Source organism: Mustela putorius, unplaced genomic scaffold (assembly GCF_011764305.1).
Source record: "Mustela putorius furo isolate JIRA1106 unplaced genomic scaffold, ASM1176430v1.1 tig00000056_pilon_pilon_pilon, whole genome shotgun sequence".
In the NCBI taxonomy this organism is placed as follows: Eukaryota; Metazoa; Chordata; class Mammalia; order Carnivora; family Mustelidae; genus Mustela; species Mustela putorius.
In genome coordinates, this window is record NW_025421263.1 from 6,635,497 (window position 1) to 6,656,892 (window position 21,396).

The window sequence follows — 21,396 nt, forward strand, 5'->3', positions numbered from 1 at the left end:
TCATCATTAATATATGAGAGTTCCAACTGCTCCATGCTCATATCCAAAGTTGATATTATTAGCATTAACTTGAATTTTAGCCATTTGGTGTAGGTACAATGATATTGCAATGTGATTTTAATTTGTATTTCTCCAGTGATTACTATCGTTCGAGCATCTTTTCATGCAAATATTGGACTTTTAGCTGTCTTCTTTTGCAAAGTGCTATTTCAAGTGTTTGCTCAATTAAGTGTTTGTTTGTTTGTTTTCCTGATTGGTATATGGAAATTCTTCATACATCCTAGACAGGATTCCTTGTCACAAGCATGTACTGCAAATCTCTTCTCCATCCTTTGATTCAACTTCTTAATGGTAACTTTTGATGAGTTGAAGTACCTATTTTGAATGAGTTCTGATTTATTGGTTATTGTTAATGCTTTTGTGGTTTTTTTTTTACATCTTTCTTTGTTCCGAGGTCATGTAGATAGTCTTTGTTTTTTTTTTTTTTTTCCCTGAGAGCCTTATTGTTTTATATTTCACATTTAGTTGTATAATCTACTTCAGTTCACTTCTCATATATGATGTGGGATAGCTCAAGACTCATTTCTAAAATAGGCGTATTGGTTAACACAGCACATTTTTTGAAGAGGCCACCCTTTCCCCGATTTCCAAGTAATAGCTGTACAAATAGTTCAATAATCAGCCATTCGATTCAGTTAAAAAAAAAAAGCAAACTTATTTTTGACTTTTTTTTTATACTTAATTGAGCAATAACTCATTCAAAACCTATTATATGTATACATACAGTATAGATTTTCTTTTGGGGGGTTGTCACTCGAAATTGTGTTTTTTAAATTTTTTCCATCTTATTATGGTAAGAACACTTAAATAACATGTAGCCCTCTTAACAGATTTTTGTGTGTAATATGGTATTATTAGGTATAGACAGTGTTAAACAGCAGACCTGTAGAGCTTTCTCATTTTGCATAACTGAATTTTACCTTTTGATTAGCCACTGCTCTTTTCTTCTCACTTGACAATCATTATTTTCTTCTTTGCTTCTCTGAGTGTGACTACTCTAGATACTTTATTTGAGTGGAATCGTTCATGCGGTATTTATGCTTCTATGACTGGCTTATTTCACTTCGCATAATGACCTTAAGATTCATTTCTGTTCCGTGTTGCAGAACGTCCTTCTCTTTAACGGCTGGGTAGGGGAACGCCTGGGTGGCTCAGTGGGTTAAGTGTCTACATTTGGTCAGGTCATTATCTGAGGAGTCCCTGCATTGGGCTCCTTGCTCTGCATTCTCCCTCTGCCTGTGGCTTTCCCTGCTTGTACTCTCTATCTCTCTGACAAATAAATAAAATCTTAAAAAGTGAAGACTGGATAGTAGTTGATTGCATGTATATGCAGGACTTTTTATCTATTCCTCTGTCAGTGGACATTTAGTTTGTTTCTGTATTGTGGCTACTGTGGTGCCCTGACTCCGGTGATGCAGACACAGGGAAGAGCTGTGTTTCTAGCCCAGTCACAGTGCAGCAAGGTGGTGGGGGTGGAGCTGTGGTGAGTGCTGCTTGTTGGCACAGCTGTTCTGTTCTCTGTCATCCCCAGGGACTAGCATTTGTGCTGGCTCCCCTCAGTGCCCCAGATGAGATAGGAGCTGGTCCCTAGGGTAGCACCTGGCAAAGCTGGTGTATTAGATATGAAGTCTGAGGCTTTACCTCTTCAGGGAGGAACTGCAAGCTGAGGACACATTTGGATGGGATTATACTGTGCTGTGCTGTGCTAGGGTGGGGATTAGGGCAAGAGGGTGTTTCCATTTTTCCTACTAATTTCATTGCACCTGCTTGGGTGTAGAAGCCTGTCAACTAGATTTTGGATTTCTGACAAGAGAATTCATCTGTGTGGTGCTGTTGAGTTGGTATGCCCACAAAGGGAAGGAGTGTTGATTTCCTTCCCTGCCCCTCACTACTATGCCCACTCCAGTCTGGCTCCTGTCTCTCTCACCTGAAAAACAGCTCTCCTTTTGCTAAATCCCATGAGTGAGATTTCATTCTTCACCTTAACCTCTCAGTAGCATTTGGTCCCATTAACCAACCCTTTCATAAAATATTCTTTCTCCTTAATTCTGTTGCCACCACATGCTTCTGGATTTCATCTTCTATTGCAGTTTATTCTTTGTCTTAATTGTTGGCTTATCATCCTCCATCTGCTCATTAAATGTTGGACTTCTCAGTTTTTAACTCCATATTCTTTCACTGTAAACTCTCTTTTCTAACAAGTGATTCATTAGACTGTTAGAATCATCTGAGGAGCTTTCTAAAATCCTGATGCTTGGACTTCATCCCAAACTAATTAAAGCTGGGGTGGGACTAGGCCTTAGTTGTTTGCAGAGCTTCTCAGGTGAATTTAGTGCATAGCAAAGCTGAGAATCACTAGACAAATCCATCTGAACCCACAATCTTTAAATACTACTTTTTCATCAGAATAACCAACACTCGTGTTTGATTCGTAAATACATGATATCTTGCATGACATATAGAAAATGCTCAAAAACTTTGTTAAATGAATTCAAGGAATTACTAATTCGGGAAAATATTTGGTGTATAGATAATTGAGTGATAGTAACATTTTTGTTGTTTGTTAAGGAATTGTATTATTTAGTTGATGTTGTGGGTTGAGTTGTCTCTAAGATGGTCTTTGAGATAAAGATTTCCACGCAGAAAAAGCTTGCTTTTGGAACAAAAAATGGGAATGAGGAAGCAGGTTCAAACACAGGAAAGGTGCAATTGCACCTGTGGCATGGGTTCGATGCTACAGGGAGTGCTGAAGCTGGGATGGTCCTTCAAAGTTATCTCAATCAGTAAGAAGAGACTTGAATGCTTTTGTGTCCCCATGTTGAAGCCTTTGGGTTTGAGTTGCCTCCAGAGCAGGACACCTTCCTTCAGCTGAAGGCTATTCCAAAAGGGACCAAGCTCAGAGCGTTAAGCAGCCAGCATTCCTTGCAGAAGCCTCGGATCCGAAGGGTGATGGGGGGAGGAGGATCCAGCACCACGGCATCTGCTACAAGTAGAACCAGATTAGCAGCCAAATGGGATCTTACTGATCATCTTATTTAGACCTTTGATTTTAAAGGTGACTTTATGGGGCGCCTGGGTGGCTCAGTGGGTTAAGCCTCTGCCTTTGGCTCGGGTCATGATCCTGGGATCCTGGGATTGAGCCCCGCATCGGACTCTCTGCTCAGCAGGGAGCCTGCTTCCCTTCCTCTCTCTCTGCCTGCCTCTCTGCCTACTTGTGATCTCTGTCTGTCAAATAAATAAATAAAAATCTTTAAAGGTGACTTTACTGAGGCTCAGAGAGGGATTTGCCCCATATTATGTAGTAACCTTAGAGTCTGTCGGGGTCTAGAATGCTAGTCCCCTTACTCTTAGACAAGTGTTTCTTCAGTTATACCCACTGTGTGTGAGTGAGTGTGGGATTTATCCTATCACCATTTCTGTTGGGCCAGAAAGGAAACATTTTATATTTATCTCTGCAGGGAAATAGAAAATTGAGAAAAGATAATTACAGTTGTAGCAGCAGTTAGAAACAGAGTTAGAGGTATTACTCCGGATTTGCCTTTGCTTGATGAGCAGGTAGTACTCTTTCTGCAGAGCATGGAATGTAATTGCTGAGTGAATGTTTTGAGGTGTATGTGTGTGTCCTTTGGTTATGAGGTTTATATCAACTTAGTAAACCAATAAGAAGTAGCGAGAATGTATAATGTTTTACACTGAGAAACATACCCTGTCAGTAGGCGACCCTTGCAGTATTCACATGATGAAGAATCTCACATGTGATCAGAGGTTAAAAGAGACCACAGCCTCTGATGAGACTGGGAAGTTGCTGGTCTCCGGAATCCAGCATCTCTGCAGATAGATGTTTCTACTCTGTGAAAAATGTTTTTCTTTGAGTCACGGATGATGTAACTGCATAACTGAAGGTAGACAAGATCTGGAAGTATTTCCACAGGACCCAACAGTTCCTGAGCCCAGTTGAGAGATAAACAGAAGGATTGCTGTGAAACTCTGTTCTTAATTATGATTCTTGGCCTGTGATGACACAGTAGACATTGCCACACACAGGCACACATACCCATAAACACATTCTTTTCAAGTAAATATAAACTAATTAAACTAAATCAATCATGTAAAAGGTATCCCTCACTGTATTCATAAACCTTCTGTTCATAGTTTAATCCAGAAACAGAACGGAAAATAAATATAGAAGCTGTCAAGAGAGGTAATAATAAGTTTTACTGTAATTAGGAAAATACAAAACAAACAAAACTCCTCTATAATAACCTTGCAGTTCCCTGGATTCATACATAACTACCGACTCAATTTATTACCTGAATATATAAGGTGTTTCCCTGTCTTTGTATGTCTATCTGTCTGGTTATCTAGGAGAGTATTTTCACTGCTCTAAAAATCCTCTATGCTCTGCCTATCGATCCCCCACTCACCCCAGTCCCCGGCAACCCTTTTTACTCTCTCCATAGTTTTGCCTTTTTCCACAATATCATATAGTTGGAATCATCGCATAGTAGCCTTTACATAATATGTATTTCTGGATGCTCTATGTCTGTTCATGGCTTAACAGATCATTTGTTTTTAGTGCTAAATAGTATTCCATTGTCTGGATGTACCACAATTTACTTATCCATTCATGTACTAAAAAACATCTTGGTTGCTTCCAGATTTAGCAATTATGAATAAAACTGCTATAAATATTTGTGTGCAGATTTGTTCATGTAGATCTTAGGTGTTTATATCCTTTGGGTAAATACCAAGGAGTGAGATCGCTAAATCGTCTTGTAACAGTTATGTTTAGTTTTGTAAGAAATTGTCACCCTGTCTTTCAAAGTGGCTGCACCATTTTGCATTCCCATCAGAAATGTATCAGAGTTTCCATTGTTCCATATCTTTATTTGCTTTTGGTGGTATCAGTGTTATAGATTCTGACCATTGTAATAGGTATAATGGTGTCTCATTGTTCTTTTAATTTGCATTTCCCTGATACCATATGATGTGGAGCCTCTTTCCATAGACTTATTTGCCATCTGTATGTCTTCTTTGGTGAGGTATCTATTAAGGTCTTTGGCACTCTGCTCTTTTTTCCCCCTCAAATAAGTTTTATTTTAGAACAACTTTAGATTTACAGAAAATTTGCTAAATACAGAGTTCACAAATACTCTGCTCCTAGTTTCTCCTATTATTAGCCTTTAGCATTTGTATGATACATTTTTTTATAATTAAAGAACCACTGTTGTTACACTGTTATTAAATAAAATCCATTCTTTACTCAAGTTTCCTTAGTTTTTACCCAATGTCCTTTTTCCGTTCCAGATGCCATTCAGTACATTACATCTAGTATTCATGTTTCCTTAGGCTCCTGTTGGCTGTGAAAGTTTCTCAGACCTTCCTTTTTTTACATGACCATGATGGTTTTGAGGAGTACTAGTCTGATATTTTGTAAAATGCCACTCTACTGGGATTGGTCTATGTTTTTCTCAGGATTAGACTCGAGGTGTATAGTTTTAGGAGGACGGTCACAGGATACAATGCCATTCTGATCACATTTTATTAATGGTACGTAAAATCAACATGACTCAACACTATTGAGGTTAACCTTGATCATCTGGCTAAGGTAGTATGTGTCAGGTTGCTTTGCTGTAAAGTCACTTCTTTCCCCTTCCCATTTTATGTTCTTTGAAAGAAAGTCACTATGCACAGCATATGCTCAGGAGTTATGCCCCACCAGTTGAGAATAGAAGGTATACTTGAAATTCCAGTTATTTGGAATTCTGCTTGGGAAGATTGACTATCCTCCTTCATTTATTTATTGAATCATTTATTTGTATCCATATGGACTCATGGATTTTTACTTTATATTTTGGAATATAACCCGATATGACTTTATTTAATTGCTCACATCATTTAGATTTGAACATTTGGGAAATCTTTTCATTGGATTCTGTGTCCCTTTGACACACTCTGATTATCTTTTCTTTCTTTCTTTTTTTTTGAGTTTACTTTCAGTTGTTATGAGATCTGATCTTTTCTTTATTTCTTTTTTTTTTTTTTTAATGTTTTTCTTTTCCTCTCATTTTAGATGAGGATACCAGCATTTGTTTCCACAAAAGAAAGTTTCTACAACTTAAGTGTTCAGGCCCAGGATCCCTCAGCATTGTAAATTTTGTGTGAATTTTTCAGGGAAGAACATATATTTTGCCAGATTTTTAGTGTTGTCCATAACCTAAAAAGAGGTAAAGAATCACTGCTCCAGTGTAAAGAGGAGAAATAACACACCATACACATTTTACATACCTTGCTTTTTCCTAACTGCTTTGTGCTTGCCTCAGTTCATGTCCAGCTGGAAGCTTTATAGCTCCCACACCCAGATTCCTCCTCCAGCATATGCCAGACTGCTTTCAGGTCCAAAAAGAACTTTGACCATTGTTGTTACAGTTATAACTCTGTAAAAACATAAGCATCCCTTTGGACTCAGACTCTTAACTGGAGGGAAGATATTCAGTTAATATGCTCATACACACCAGTTTTGATATTGAATTATGCAGTATGGTCACTAAAGGGTCATGTAAAAATAAGAGTGTGCTACAGTTGATGGAAAACTGAGTTTCCCCTTTGGAAAGAAATTTCTGGATTTGTCCTTTAGTTCTGGAAAACATTACATCATCCAACTATACAGCCTGATACATTCCTTGCATAACTTCACATATTAGTAATGACATTGGTTCAAGTTTAGGCAAGTGAACAAAAGAAGACTGGTTGTAAAAAGGCTTTTGATATAAAACATTATTTTCTCTAGTCATTTGATCACTTTGCTTGAGTAAAGTAAGTTATTTTCTTAAATTAATATCATATTTCTGTGGAATAAATACTGTTTTGTCATAATAACAGAATTATTGATAGATTTCTTAAAATAAAACAAAATGGCATAGTCAAAATGGATAAAATATTGGACTGAGTTGCAGAATATAATGACTAACAATGAAACATGTAGTATGTGACCTATTTAAATGCATTTAACTCTTCTTATTCTTGCTTGTTTTGTGTAAATAGTAGTAGTCACTTTCCCGTATTACAGGGTTTATATACTAAAGTGCAGAGAAAAATTGCAGATTATTTCAGCTCTTTGGCAGAAAGTGCTGTAGCTTCTAGACTCTTAAAATGTATCTTAACATGTAGAGATGACTTTAATGTTGTTTTAGTATTGAGTGAGCTAAACAAAAGATTTCTATTGTTTTCAGATAGGAAAAACCCCTGAATTCATGCGTGTGAATATGAACTACATGGGATTCACTTAAATTTTAAAATATCTTTGAATTTCTAGTATAAGGAAAGGTGACCTATCAACTGAATATTCATATAAGATTAACTACAACAGACATGAGAATAAATATTTATACAAATAAGAATAAAAGAAAGGAGCTATAATGTATTTGATATATTCCTTTTTTATTAATTTGAAGAGATTTTTCTTAGCTGACATTGATTTTTTTATTGTTGTTAATAAACAAGAATTTTTGTTGTTTTTGTTTTTTGTTTTTGTTTGTTTTTAGCTGTGGAAAGAAAGAAAAACATTTGGGGATGTCTGGATGGAAGAGTGACTCTGATAAATTATAGAAAGAGCAGATTCAGATTTTCCAGGACTAATGATAAGTAAGGCTAATAGAAACTAAGAATTTATCTCTCTCTCTCTCTCTCACACACACACACACACACACACACACACACACATCTATACATACACATTTATATAATATATCCTAAAGAAATATATGGGTGGATGGTGATAAGATGAATACTATTTCACTCCCATTTTGGCAGGTTTATTGTGAAATGACAAGTAGGAATCAGGATTACCAGATTTCATAACTCTCCCACCTTAGGATATCTTCTTAGCCTTGCTGTCTTAGTTCCTGTGGGTACATCCTCTGTTGCTCCATTAACTCAACCTAGTGTGTACTCTTTTACTGGTCAGGGTTTTTCTCCTTCACTGAAGAACAGCTCTCTGGGTGGTTAATTATCTCTCCTGTTTCTCAAGGGAATGTTTGTGATTATCAAATCAAAGAATATAATAGACATGATAGTTGATTTCTCAGTGTTTCATTCTGGACTATTGCTCTGAGCCAATCATGGTCGTTTTTTTCTCCTTGACAGTGATTGGTTCAGCAATGGCCAATGCTGGAAAACTTCTGAAGAAAACAAAAGAACAAAAGTAACCCTGATTCTGAGAAGACACCTCAGGAGGAAATGCTCTTTACCTGCATGTGATGTGTGGAAATGCCCTTGCTTTAGTGCACGCAGGCTTCCTGAGGCTGCAGTCAGCTTAGAGGTCTGGCAAATAGGAGATGCCTGGGTGGCTCAGTGGGCTGAGCATTTGACTTTTGATTTTTGACTCAGGTCTAGATTTCAGGGTGGTGAGTTAGAGCCCTGCTCTTGGGCTTAGTGTTGAGGATGGAGCCTGCTTGAGATGCTCTCTCCCTCTCCCTGTGCAACTCCCCACCCCTGCTCGCTCTCTCTCTCTCAAATAGATAAATCTTTAAAAAAAAAAAAAAGAGCTTGCAGATGGAAAGTGCTTGAGAGAGTGTGTATTTCATATTATACAGAAAGTATATGGAATTACAAAAATATAGAAGCCATGATTCCCTCAAGAATCATACTGTCTGGATTCAGTCTAGTTGGTAATAAATACACAGATATGAAAAAAAAAGCTATAATATAATCGCCAAACAGTCTGTTTATGTTTGTGTTTGTTAGAGTAAGATGGGATGATTGAAACAAGATTTTAGGAGAGCAGTCTTAAAGGACAGGTTGGGGTTAGAGTAGTACAATGAGAAGTGGAAGTTACAATATTCCAGGAAGGGAAGAAGGACAAAATTTGGCAGTGAGTTCCAAGGACCAGAAAGTAAGTTTGATTGATACAACTTATAGTGGTAAGGGAGGAAAGATTTTTTTCCTTCTATCCTCAATAGCTAGGTCTATGAAATAAATGACCACAGGCATATTAACAGGAGAAAAGGTATACAAATTATTAATCTTTAATATCACATTCATGGGGGCATCAGAGCTAAAAAAAAAAAAAATAGTGAATACCCAGAGTGGTGAGATTTGAGAGCTTATATTATGCCTTCATAGAGAAAGAGGAGGAGGATATGTTCCTCTTAGGGGAAAATATCAGATTTTTAGGAAAGATGAACGAGCCTTTAGAAGAACAGTTGGGAGGTATGATCGAATATGACAAAGTTTGTTTCTGTGTCCTGTCCTGTGATAAGAGTCAATCTTATTTAGTTGATGAAACTCCAACAGAGGGGATTTAAGACGGTAAATTCTTTAGGGGGAATCTGTCTGTAGGCAGATAGGAGTTCAGAGAAAGCCTCCCCTGCATTTGCTCTTTTTCAAGGACTTTAGCTCAAATAATCCATATGCCAAAGAGACATCTTCCACAGCTGGAAGAAAAAAAATCAGGCTGGAAAGTTCTCATTATTAAAATTAGTGTTAATTTTTTTAATGTTGTCTGGTCATTTCATTGGTTAAAAGGGATGTACTTGTAAAGGATTTTACGTCAAGAGACACAATAATGAAGTCCTTAATTGATCCAATACAAGTATATTTTGTAATCAATCAGTTCTGTTTTCCTCCCCTGAATGGAAACCTTGTAGATGGGTTTGAACACTAATTTGCATCCAAATATCCAATTTTCCTACATACCTTCACTCTCTTCAGAGTTTTCAATCTTTTGATAAGGGGTGACACTTGGTTCTAGGGAGGTTACAATTTCACCTGCAATGAAATGGGAAATCTCATTACTAACCCCCAAGTCCCTGCAGCCACAGTATTGGCACTGATAAGGCCACGGGAAGCAATTTAAAAAATCTACATCATCTCCTGAACCTTTAGGTGGTTTAACTAACTGATTAGCATGTTTTTCTTTAATATTTTGGACTCTGATATCTACTTGAAGAGATTGTCTGTATCTGTATCAGAGATTGTTGTAGCAGTTTGTTTTCTGAGTTTTATAAACTTATTATCCATCCCATCCCACCTCTAGGGGTTACATCTTATCAGCCGACTGTATGTAATTAACTCAGAACAGAAGTGCCTGATACATGAGAGGCTGGATTTCAAAACAACACCATGCCCCTTCCTTCTAAGTTTGCTTTGTATAAATTAATATCATTTTTCAAAATCGAAACTTTCACCCTATCAATACAGAATACACTAGATAGGGGCAGATACTCCAAGTATAATTTTAAACTTCCTTGTGATTGTCATGGATTTTTTTCCTTTTTTGTATTGAGACAATGATAATATAAGACTTTATGTGTAAAAATATGTATTGTTTTACTTTATGTTAAACAAACCAACAAATAGTAAACAACAATTTAATTTTTTTAATTAATTAATTTATTTTCAGAAAAACAGTATTCATTATTTTTTCACCAAACCCAGTGCTCCATGCAATCTGTGCCCTCTATAATACCCACCACCTGGTACCCCAACCTCCCACCCCCCCGCCACTTCAAACCCCTCAGATTGTTTTTCAGAGTCCATGGTCTCTCATGATTCACCTCCCCTTCCAATTTACCCCAACTCCCTTCTTCTCTCTAACACCCCTTGTCCTCCATGATATCTGTACCCCAATGTTTATAGCAACACCAAAGCATTTTTCATTGGATTCCAAGAAAGTGGATTTTTTGTTTGTGTGGGGTTTTTTTTTAAGATTTTATTTATTTATTTGGCAGACGGAGATCACAAGTCGGCAGAGAGTCAGGCAGAGAGAGAGGGGGAGGCAGGCTCCCTGCTGAGCAGAGCGCCTGATATGGGGCTAGATCCCAGGACCCTGGAATCATGACCTGAGCCGAAGGCAGAGGCTTTAACCCACTGAGCGACCCAGGTGCCCCTGTTTGTGTTTTATAGTGCTTTCAATTGATACCAATTTGGTCAAAATTCATTGTTCAAGGTTAATTAAAAGAGAAAAATGTGCCAGGTTTTTCTCATTTTGATAGCTAACAAGCAAACATACATAGAAAAGAGATAGCTGTAACTTGTAGCTCAGTATTTTCCTTGTTTAATTGATCTGGTAATAGAGAAACTTCTTTTACCACTCCCCGCATCCCCCACCATTCTCCCCAACATATTGAACTCAGTGAGGACGTTCATCGGTGATTTCTTGGGGAATACCATTTTATAAATGTCAGCGTGATAGTTTTCTGAATTGTTAGACTGTCTCTCTGGCCATATCCTCTTAGGGTATGTAAATACTCCTTTGTTTAGGCAGAAGGTTAATATACATTATTAAACTATTTTTTGCTCTTTTCTTTTTCCCTTTTATCTCATTGTCTGTACTCCCTTTGTGCATCTCTAGATTTTGATTGCAGATTGCTTCTGAACTAGTAATATATCTACTTAATTTTATTTAAAAGAAAACAACATTGAGTACTTGGGGCAGTGTTGCATGAATTTAGAAAATTAAGTGCTAAAATACTTTCTTCATCTTTTATTTCTCATGACAACTATCTTTTGGGCATTTGACAATGCCTACTATTTTTATTTACTTCTATTTGGAAAAGCCATGCTGTAGTGATGAATGTGTCTCAAAAAGCATCTCTTCTCCATGGAGAATTACACATTTCTATTGCCGGCTATGTCTAAATGCTTACCAGAGTTTTGTTTTGTTTTCTTCTCCTATAGCCAGCAGTCAGCCGAGGACCTTGCCCGAGTACCTGCCAACTCCACTAGCAATATCTTGAATAGGCTATTGGTCAGTTATGATCCCAGGATAAGACCAAATTTTAAAGGTTTGTTTCTTACCCCCTCCAAAACCTTCAATCTGTGCAGTTTAAAAGTTAATTTTATGTGTTTAATCATTCAGTTGTGATATTCAAAACAATAAGGTTTCAAATTGGCGTGTTACTGTCCTGTGATGTTGCGTAGGTTTCGAGCAATTTAGTGACAAAAATATTCAAAGACAAGCAGAATACTAGTTCTGTTGTTTCATATGGTTCCCAGTTAAAAGAACAAAATAAGTATATTGTGGATTAGACTAACCTCCATCATGGATTTGCTAAGCACTTAGTATTCCAAAGCTTAGTGATTTAAATTTCAAGCTCTGGACACAGATCTTCCTTTCATTCACAGACACCAAAGTTATAATTTGTAGAATAGCCTACACTTGTTAGGAATAGACAATAGTTCTGATACGTTTTTAGATTCCTTTAAAATTTTTGCTAGCATTTCACATTGATAAAAATATCCCTCTACTCTTTTGCTGAAAAAAAAAAAAAAGATGGCCATATGGTTTTTAAAAACATGCTAACTTTGTGAATAAAAGCAACTGTGTTTTCTACAACAGATTGTTTCTACTCCAACAGAATATTACTATTTATCACACCTTTCAAGAACTAAAACCATACTTGCAAAGTCACGAGAAGATTGTATAGTTGTGCAAACTTTCTTTCTTTCTTTTCTTATTTTCTTTTTTTGTCCTCTTGACGAGCTGGGAAAAGCTATCTGAAAAAAATATCCTCTGGAAAACTATAATCCTTATTGCTGGCTAAGGACAGGTATTAATGTAGATCAGATTAACATTATAAGGCTTGATATTTTTTTCTTCTTCCTTTACAGAAAAAAAAAAAAAGTCTGCAGCTGTTTCTAGTCAACTGAAGTTATACAACTATGTTGTAAAAACAGGGTTTTTTGTTCATTACCAGAACCTATTCAGTTACTTTCAACAACAGCCTTGGTCTGGGTTGTCACATGTCTACCATATATTGATTCACCACCTGTTTTCCATCAGTCAGTGGTTATGTGGCTAAAAGGCTAAATTCACATTTTTCCCTTTGTTAACCCAACCAGCAGCCCACAATGAATAAAAAGAAAAAAGAAAAAAAAAAAAAACAAAAAAGCAAGCAAGCAAGAAATTTGCAACATTATACCTTAATTCTCACTCCATGAACTTTCAAATTATTTTCCAACAGGTCAGGCAAAAATCTTTATAATGATTCTGTTATATGTCTGATTAACTTTGTATATTTATGAATTAAAAATCAAAATACAGTCATTATAGGTAATAGGTATTGAACACTGCTTTACTAATGAAAGTAAGACTTGAAATGATTATAAAAATGCAAAAAACTAAAACATTAAAAAATGTTTTTTTAAAGAATGTTTTACGGTTTCTTAAGGTAAGTGCATTAGCTCAATTAAAAACTTCTTTAAAAGTTAACGTATTTACTCAGTCTTAACAATTTAAGAAATAAATATTTCTGAATAATAACATGAGTTAATACAACTTAACTTATTTTTAAATTTTTATTATTATGCCTTAGAAAAAAAGTAATAGCAATTGTGAACATGGAATACTAAGACCATAGTTTTAAAGTTTTGTATCTCAAGTGGATTGAAAAAAATATAAAATCAAGTACATAAACCATAAAAATATGATAATCTAACCAAATTCTTACAGTTACTGAGTATGTTCTTAAATTTTATTTGTAGGCATTCCTGTTGATGTAGTAGTCAACATTTTTATCAACAGTTTTGGATCTATTCAAGAGACAACAATGGTAAGATTACAGGCAATTTAATATTTTTAATTATCAAAATTTTAACTAGAAGATAGTGAAAGATATAGTAAAACTGAAAATAAGGAGTAACTCTATGGGAAAATGCATGCTTTCTTCTAGTATGAAATATCCAAATTCCAAGGTGTGTTACATCAGTGATTTCAGTGCCTATATAATTTTGCAATTTAAATGTGGCCTTAATGCTAATTAAAACTTACAGACTTGAAAGAATTAATTTACTCACTCTGAGCTACTAATTGGATACCACCTGGGAAAAGCATTTATGAATATTCTGGAGCAATGTTTATTTCCTAGTATACATGTATGTATGAACATTAAAAAATACTTAAGTGTTCACAGTTTATTTTTCTTTCTTTTCTTAAATTTATTTTAAGTTTTGTAATCGTTTATTTTTCTCCTAGTTTCCTGAGGAGAATCTTTGTTTCCTCTGTAGTGCTAATATTGTGGTGCTTGGATCAGAGAATTGTAAAAAGCAAAGAGGAAAATTAATTTTTATAAGATAAGGCAGCAGAGCTCCGTGAAAAAATTATATAATAAGAGGAAAGATCAAGGAAGGGCAAAAGAGGAGCAAGAAAGAGGTGACGGTCAGGCTTCTGTCTTGAAAGGAATGGACAAGAAGGGTTTGAAGGCGTGGCTGCTATCCATGACGAGTTGGACTGCAGGGACAAAGGCTTCTATAAAGTAGTAGTTTTGTTAGTAGGTTACTAATTAGTAGATTACATTAGCAGATTTTCTGAATGATGTGTGATATAATTACTCCTGCTTCTTAAAAGGCATTCAATAAAGTCCACTTGCTCTTTGATGTTTTAGAATATTAGGTTTTCTGCCTTTTTGAAAAACGACGTGCTGAAATGATACTTCAAGTGGGAGAAAGAAGGCCCAAGTTTTTGTATTTTTTTGAGATCCTTATATTTTATTAGTAATATACACTGTGGATCGAAAGGCCAGTAATGGATAGGGCACAGTACAATTTTTCAGGGGACTCTCCCAGGCTAGAGAAAGAATGATTTAAAATATTTATTCCTTTATTCCTCATGGCAGCTTAATGTGTTATCAAAGCAACTATTTATTGCATTTAATTTATGACACCCATTTTTGTATCTAATTGAAATAAGAATGTTATTTATGTTTTTGTAGAAGCATGTATTTAGCCCCTGAATAATTGGTTATTTTCTTAGAGAATTATTCAAAAGTAGATTTTGGAATCAAATTCATTTATTTCCAGTGACTTTTTAGTTTACTTAAATGACAGAAATAGAGTACAGATCACCAGAAGACAGCTACAGAATAAGATAGAGTGAGTGCCGTATAGCACTCAGGAGACAAGTGTAGCATTTGTTTACCGAAAATGTGGTTAGTCTAGCTAAGCACTTCACTTTGTAAGAATAAGAGATGTCCTTTTTTCAAGGTGAAACTTTAAAGGAATCCATTTTGTCTGGATACTCTTCTCTGTGCCCTCTTGTATTTCTTGGCATCACTAAACTAATACTAAATCATCTCTGAAAGATGTTTTGGCCCTGTTGGAAACACTCCTGCTCTGTCTTGCATTTTGGGACAGTTAATGCAAGGATATTTTTTCTCATTTGCATAAAAGCCACACATGTGTCCAGCTCAGTAGATATCATTAATGTATCTCTACTTCAGGTATCATTGAATGCCTTCCAAATGTTAGACACTTCAACTTCTCCAGGCCCCGTCTGTAGTTACTTGATATCTGGCTGAAAACACTGGGGGAAAGGTATGCTAGAAAAAGGAGAGGAACTTTCCTACAGATTATTTGAGGATTATAATAAAATATTACATATTTATAACATATTCTCATATTGTCCTCCTCCAGGGATTCAATATAGTAGCTAGCCCAGGGTACTTATTGCTGGGACCAGATTCAGCCTATTCTCATTAGAGTCTTTGTCCCTGCTTTTTAACCCTGATTTCCATTTCTTCTAATTCTTCTTTTCTGGCTGCTCTGACTCACTTTGTGCCTTCTTTTCAATCCAGGTCTTTCATCTCTATCACTTGTTACTTAAATCTGATAGCTTTATTTTTCTCTCTCTCTCTCTTTCTTATTTATTTATTTTGCTAATAGCCCAAGAGCATATTTCTTAAAAACAAACCAAACAAAAAAGTTCCCCAAAACAAGAGGTTGGGAAAACAGAGGGTATTAGATTTGTGTAAATAAAGGATATATGTTCAGGGAAACAATATGGTGACCAGTGTGTAAGTTGCAATATTAGACTGGCTTGTGCTTGAATCTGTTGTGTAAATTACAAAAATAAAGAAGCAGTAGCTTTCAGTGATGGTGATTCTTGGGTTGTTATGCATTCTCAAATTCACTTCGTATTTCACAATAGAATTTCAATCGAAAGAAAATGCTAAAGAAAATGAATCATTTATAAGTTCGTTAGTAGCACCATTATACAGTTGGGATTTTGTTTATTAGTAGCCCACTAGAAATTTCCCTTACAAAGTTCTGCTAAAATAAAGGAACTCATAAAATCTGGGAAGCTTTGATACTGCCCCAAACTTTTCTCTCCCATTCAGACCTTTCTATCTCAACTGGAAGTTGCTTATTCCAGAAGGCATAATGCAGAACACAGAACTTGGGGGTGACTGTGACTTCAGTAGCTGCAAGTCAGGTGGTGGACAGATGTAGGGCAGCTTCTGAAAGGGGAGGGTGACCATTCCATTTTTCCAACAGATAACACTGATTATCAAAGAAGCAATCAGGTTTATAGGCATTCACATTGTTGTTAGGAAATTTGAACCAATTCCATTTGGAAACCATTTCTTTGTGCTAATTTTTCTTTTTCTTAATTCAGATGCTAACTATTGGCGACTAAATTAAAAGTAATCTCACACTTATTCAGAAGCAATAATTGTGTAGTGAAGGAGAAATTATAGCCTTATTAGTATTCCTTAAGATCTTCTATACTTCCATGGTTATAGGCCCCTTCAGCTTGTTTTATTATCTCATTTTATAAGCATTATAATTCCTTTTTCTCATATCTGTGTTTATTTACATTCCACTAACTTATATTTTTGTAAGGTATCATTATAAATACTATGCATGGTATTTACTGACATTAATAGTAACATCACCAAAATTATCTAATAAGTATAATCATTCTATTTCAAGTTCTAATTTTATCAGTTTGCATGCTACTGCCTGTGGCAACTGAAATGAGTATTCAGAACACTGAGAAGAATGGTTTTTTAGAGGTCAGTGGCATCTGCTCTGTGGTTAATGATTGTAATACATGTTGATTTTTCCATTTGGTTTTTATCTTTGGCTTAAATCACTGGGATTTTCATAAATGAAAATGTGAACTATTGCACTTGTGAGGAAAAATTAGGTAGTATGTTTTATTATAATAATCAATGCATAGACTTCATCAGGAACACATAAGAGCTATTTCATGGAAATAGGAGCCTGTTTGTATAACCCATGTTCTTTCTTTGGTTGAGGATGCTTCATGATTATACTGAATTATGATTACACTGCAATTCATGATCCCATCAGACTTTCAAAGCCTTTCTGCTGCATGACTTATAATGTGTCTCAGTAGACGTCAACTCTTTTTGAGCAACCCAGTGTGCCTGTCAGGAAAAAAAAAAAAGAAGTCACATTTTGGAACTGTTAAAAGAGCTGAATTATGGTTCTTGGCAATTATTTATCTGTGTTGTTTTAGAAACAATTTTATGTATTTCCCTTTATATAAAACTTGTCTTAGCTTACTATTCTTTTTATCTTGTTGCTTTTATTATTAACTTTCTAGCATTATTTCACTGTAGAATAATATTAGACATATTTTCCCCATTTTTCTCTATTTTGCATCTTAGATACACAAAGTTTCAAAAGGTTTTTATATTTATTTTTTCTCATATGATCAATATTCAGGTCTGTCCCCTGTGGTAGTCTAAATAATGTTCCCTCAAACCTGTCCATGTCCTAATCTCAGAACCTGTGAATAAGGTATTTTACATGATAAAAGAGACTGTGTGTTTATAAATAAAGTAAGGATCTTGAGTTGGGGAGATTATTCTGGTTATCCAAGTGGGTCCACTATCATCACAGGGTCCTTCTAAGCAGGAGGCAGGAAGATCAGAGTCAATAGTGGTAGATGTGATCAAGACAGTGTGAACGTGGAGTGACGCAAGGAAGTGATGTATCAGTCAAGGAATACAGGCGGCCTCTAGACACTGAAAATGCAGAAAAGTGGAGTCTCTCTTCAGCTCCTCAAGAAGGAGTCAGCCTTACAGATACTGTGACTTTAGTCCCATGAAACTAATTTTGATGTTTCGAATTCCAGAACTGTAAGTAATAATTTATGATGTTTTAAATCACTAAATTTTGATAATTTTGTTACAGCAGCAATGGGAAACTCATACATGTGCTGATGAACACTTTGTTGATGCATTTTTTTCCTCCCAAATTCTATTGGAAGATTATCTAATTGCATATAACTTCATCCTATATGCTACTAGAGATATCTGATTATGTATATAACTTTTTCATATATGTATATGGGAAAATAATCAATGGTTTTGAATTCAGTGATTACTAAATACTCTCACTTGTTAATTGTAATAAGGACATAATTTGAAAGAGAATATATTTTTAGTTGTTAAAAATGTATTTCATTCTCTTTTTTTGTCAAAGTTACTTTTTTAGTATCTGCCTTAAAATGAAGAATAACATGATTTGTTGTGGATACTTTTCTCTTTCCTTTTTTCTCCTAGCTGTATTATTTAGAAGTATTGGTGATTAAACATTATATTAGGCAATAAGGAAGGATGAGAAATGCTCAAGTTTTACTTTCTGCTTCCAGTAATTAGTCATTGTTATCAACTGATATAGGAAAAATTAAATTAATGGTATTAATAATACTAGACAAATATCCTAACCTGTCAAAATATGACAGTAATATGTATAAAATAGAATCGTGTTGAGTACTTTCTATTCAGCCCAACATACTGCCACTCTTATGGAGTTCATAGTTCAGGGAGGCACCACAGTACCACCTAGCAGGCACTCCTAATACACATGGAATATTGGAATAGGTCTAGAATTTTTAAATATTCATAAGGTGTTACTAAATAATATTTAACTATTTTTTTAAATAAAATGACATACCTGGAATAATTACTAAAATATAAACTAGAAAATTTTAGTGGCATTTTGCTAACTCATAATTCTTACATGAAATACCTAACCTCACTAATGATTAAATTTAAATCTTTTCAAACCAGGCTTATAACAGCTCTTTGACAGAACTTTAATTATAATGCTGCCAGATGCTATGAGAGCTGATCTCCTTCATTGCCTGAATGCTAACACTTTTATTATAAGGTAAAGACTACAGATGAGTTAGAGATTCCCTGTGTGAGAGGCAGGTAAAAATTATAACTAACCAGAATAGCTATCCTAACAACAATAGAAAGTATAAACATTTTTTAAATATTAAAATATCAATAATACAACTTAACCAGTTTTAATGTCTTGTTATGAAATGTTTTATTGCATTGAAGAAATAGTTGAATTTGGGTCTTAATTGGAACTGAAAATTTTGGAGAACATCCATTTTCCAGATAATGACTAATAGTGTGCTCTTTGGAATGAACAATGAGTAGTATTTGTCACCAAGTTCTTTAAAAACAATTAAGTAATTTCCCACTGATAAAAGAAGTCTGTTTCTGATGGGAATTTGTTCATTGCAAAATAAACTATAAAGCTATAATTACTGTGATTGACTAATTGAAAATGAAAATAAATAGGTTTCAAAGATAGTTATCTTAATATAGAACATTTGAAATGCTAATAACTAGTAATTATTTAGAAATGCTCATAAAACATTAACCAAAGCAACTAATGAGCTTTTATCTTTTAATGAATGTTAAACTCAAACTATTAATTTAAACTGTAAAATTTTAAAACACTCTTAAAAGATATATAAACTTGCTACAACTTGGATTGAATCATAATGATATGTGACTACACAGCTAATAGAAAAGCATCTTTGAAGTACTTTTATAAGGAAATAATAAGATATAATGGCCAAGACTGATACAATGAAATAAGCAATTTCCAGATTTTTGGTGATGCTCATTATAATACAACTCTGGAGTTCTATTAAAAAATTAAGAAAAGGATTACAGTGGAGACTTGAAGATATGTGGTTTGTTAAGCTTACAGTGGAGCAGTTGAAAGCATGAAGAATAATTCAGGAGATGCTCAGAAGCAGATTTTTGCACTGTGTCAAGATTTGTGACTTTGAAGTAGATTACTGTTAAGAATAATTGTTGGTTGGGAGCACTGGGTGCCTCAGTTGGTTAAGCATCTGGGTGCCTCAGTTGGTTAAGCATCTACCTTCAGCTCAGGTCATGATCTCGGGGTCATGGCATCAAGCCCTGCATTGGACTCCCTGTTGAGCAGGGAGCCTGATTCTCCCTCTGCTCTTCCTACTCATGCTTTCTTTCTTTCTCCATCTTTCTCTCAAATAAATAATAAAATCTTTAAGATAAACAAATGAAAAAATAATTGGTTGATCAACACAGTACAGGACAAACTAAATGAGTTACACTAGATGCAGAATTGTTTTGAAGCAAAAAAAAAAAAAAAAAAAAGAAAACAAAAAACTTATTAAACTGTGTTACCAACATTATAGAAGGATAACAGCAGCATAAAAGGTATATCCTAATAAGGCAGTATACTTGAGTAGCTTTTAATATGGCCAAGTCCAGTTCATATACATGGTATACTATCTCATTTAATCTCTATAAAAACCCTATCTTTGTGGGTAAGTTATTACTATCCCCATATTATAGATAAGAATTTTGTCCTTTGTTCACTTCTTAATCCTCCATAATCTTGCTTTTAATATGCCACTTTACCAAAAATGCTTTTGCTAAAATTTTCAGTGGCTTTCTCATTTGCTGAGAGTATTCAGTATGACTCTGCTTGACACTGTATGACACCTGCTGCTGTTGACCTTCTCAAAGCTTTGGGCTATTTGGTTTGGTGAAATCACATTTTCAGGGTTTTCTTTTTTCCTCAGTCTTCTAGCCTGCCCTTTGAATGCATGTCCTTCCCAGGGTTATTTATTTATCTATTTTTTTTTGCTTTGTATTCCTACTCTAACTAATACTTATGGACAAACTCTTAATTAATCATCTTCTTTTTTTCCCCCCTTTGGTTATGTTTTCAAGATTCATTTATATCATAACAGGTATCAGAATTTCATTCTTTTTTTACAGCCAAATAATATTCCTTAGGGTGTATGCATATACAGGCATACCTTGTTTTATTGTGCTTTGTAGATACTGTTTTTTTTTTTTTTTAACAGATTGGAGATTTTTGGCATCCTGCAATGAGCAAGTTTATTTGTGTCATTTTTCCAATAGCATTTGCTTACTTGCTGTCTCCTTGTCACATTTGGTAATTCCCACAATATTTCAAACTCTATTATTAATATTATATTTGTTATGATGATCTGTGATCTGTGATCTTTGATGTTAGTCTTATGATTGTTTTAGGGCATCAGGAACCAAGGTCAGATAAGATGGCAAACTTAATTGATAAATGTTGTGTGTGTTCTGACTACTCTACCAACCAGCCATTTCCTGATTCTTTCCCTGTCTATGGGCCTCCCTCCCCTGAGATACATAATACCAAAATTAGGCCAGTTAATAACAAGACAATGGCATCTAAGTGTTCACGTGAAAGGAAGAATCATCTACCTCACTTTAAATCAAAGGTAGAAAT

The 21,396-nt window shown here is 35.0% G+C and overlaps 1 protein-coding gene across 1 annotated transcript in view; it reads left to right on the forward strand.

Annotated features, from left to right (window-relative positions):
* Positions 1-21,396, forward strand: part of GLRB (glycine receptor beta) — a 102,620-nt gene that overhangs the window by 26,846 nt on the left and 54,378 nt on the right. Inside the window, exons 3-4 of the mRNA XM_045085074.1 lie at positions 11,740-11,846; positions 13,546-13,613. Of these exons, the coding sequence (XP_044941009.1) occupies positions 11,740-11,846; positions 13,546-13,613 (175 nt within the window). The remainder of the gene's footprint in view (positions 1-11,739; positions 11,847-13,545; positions 13,614-21,396) is intronic.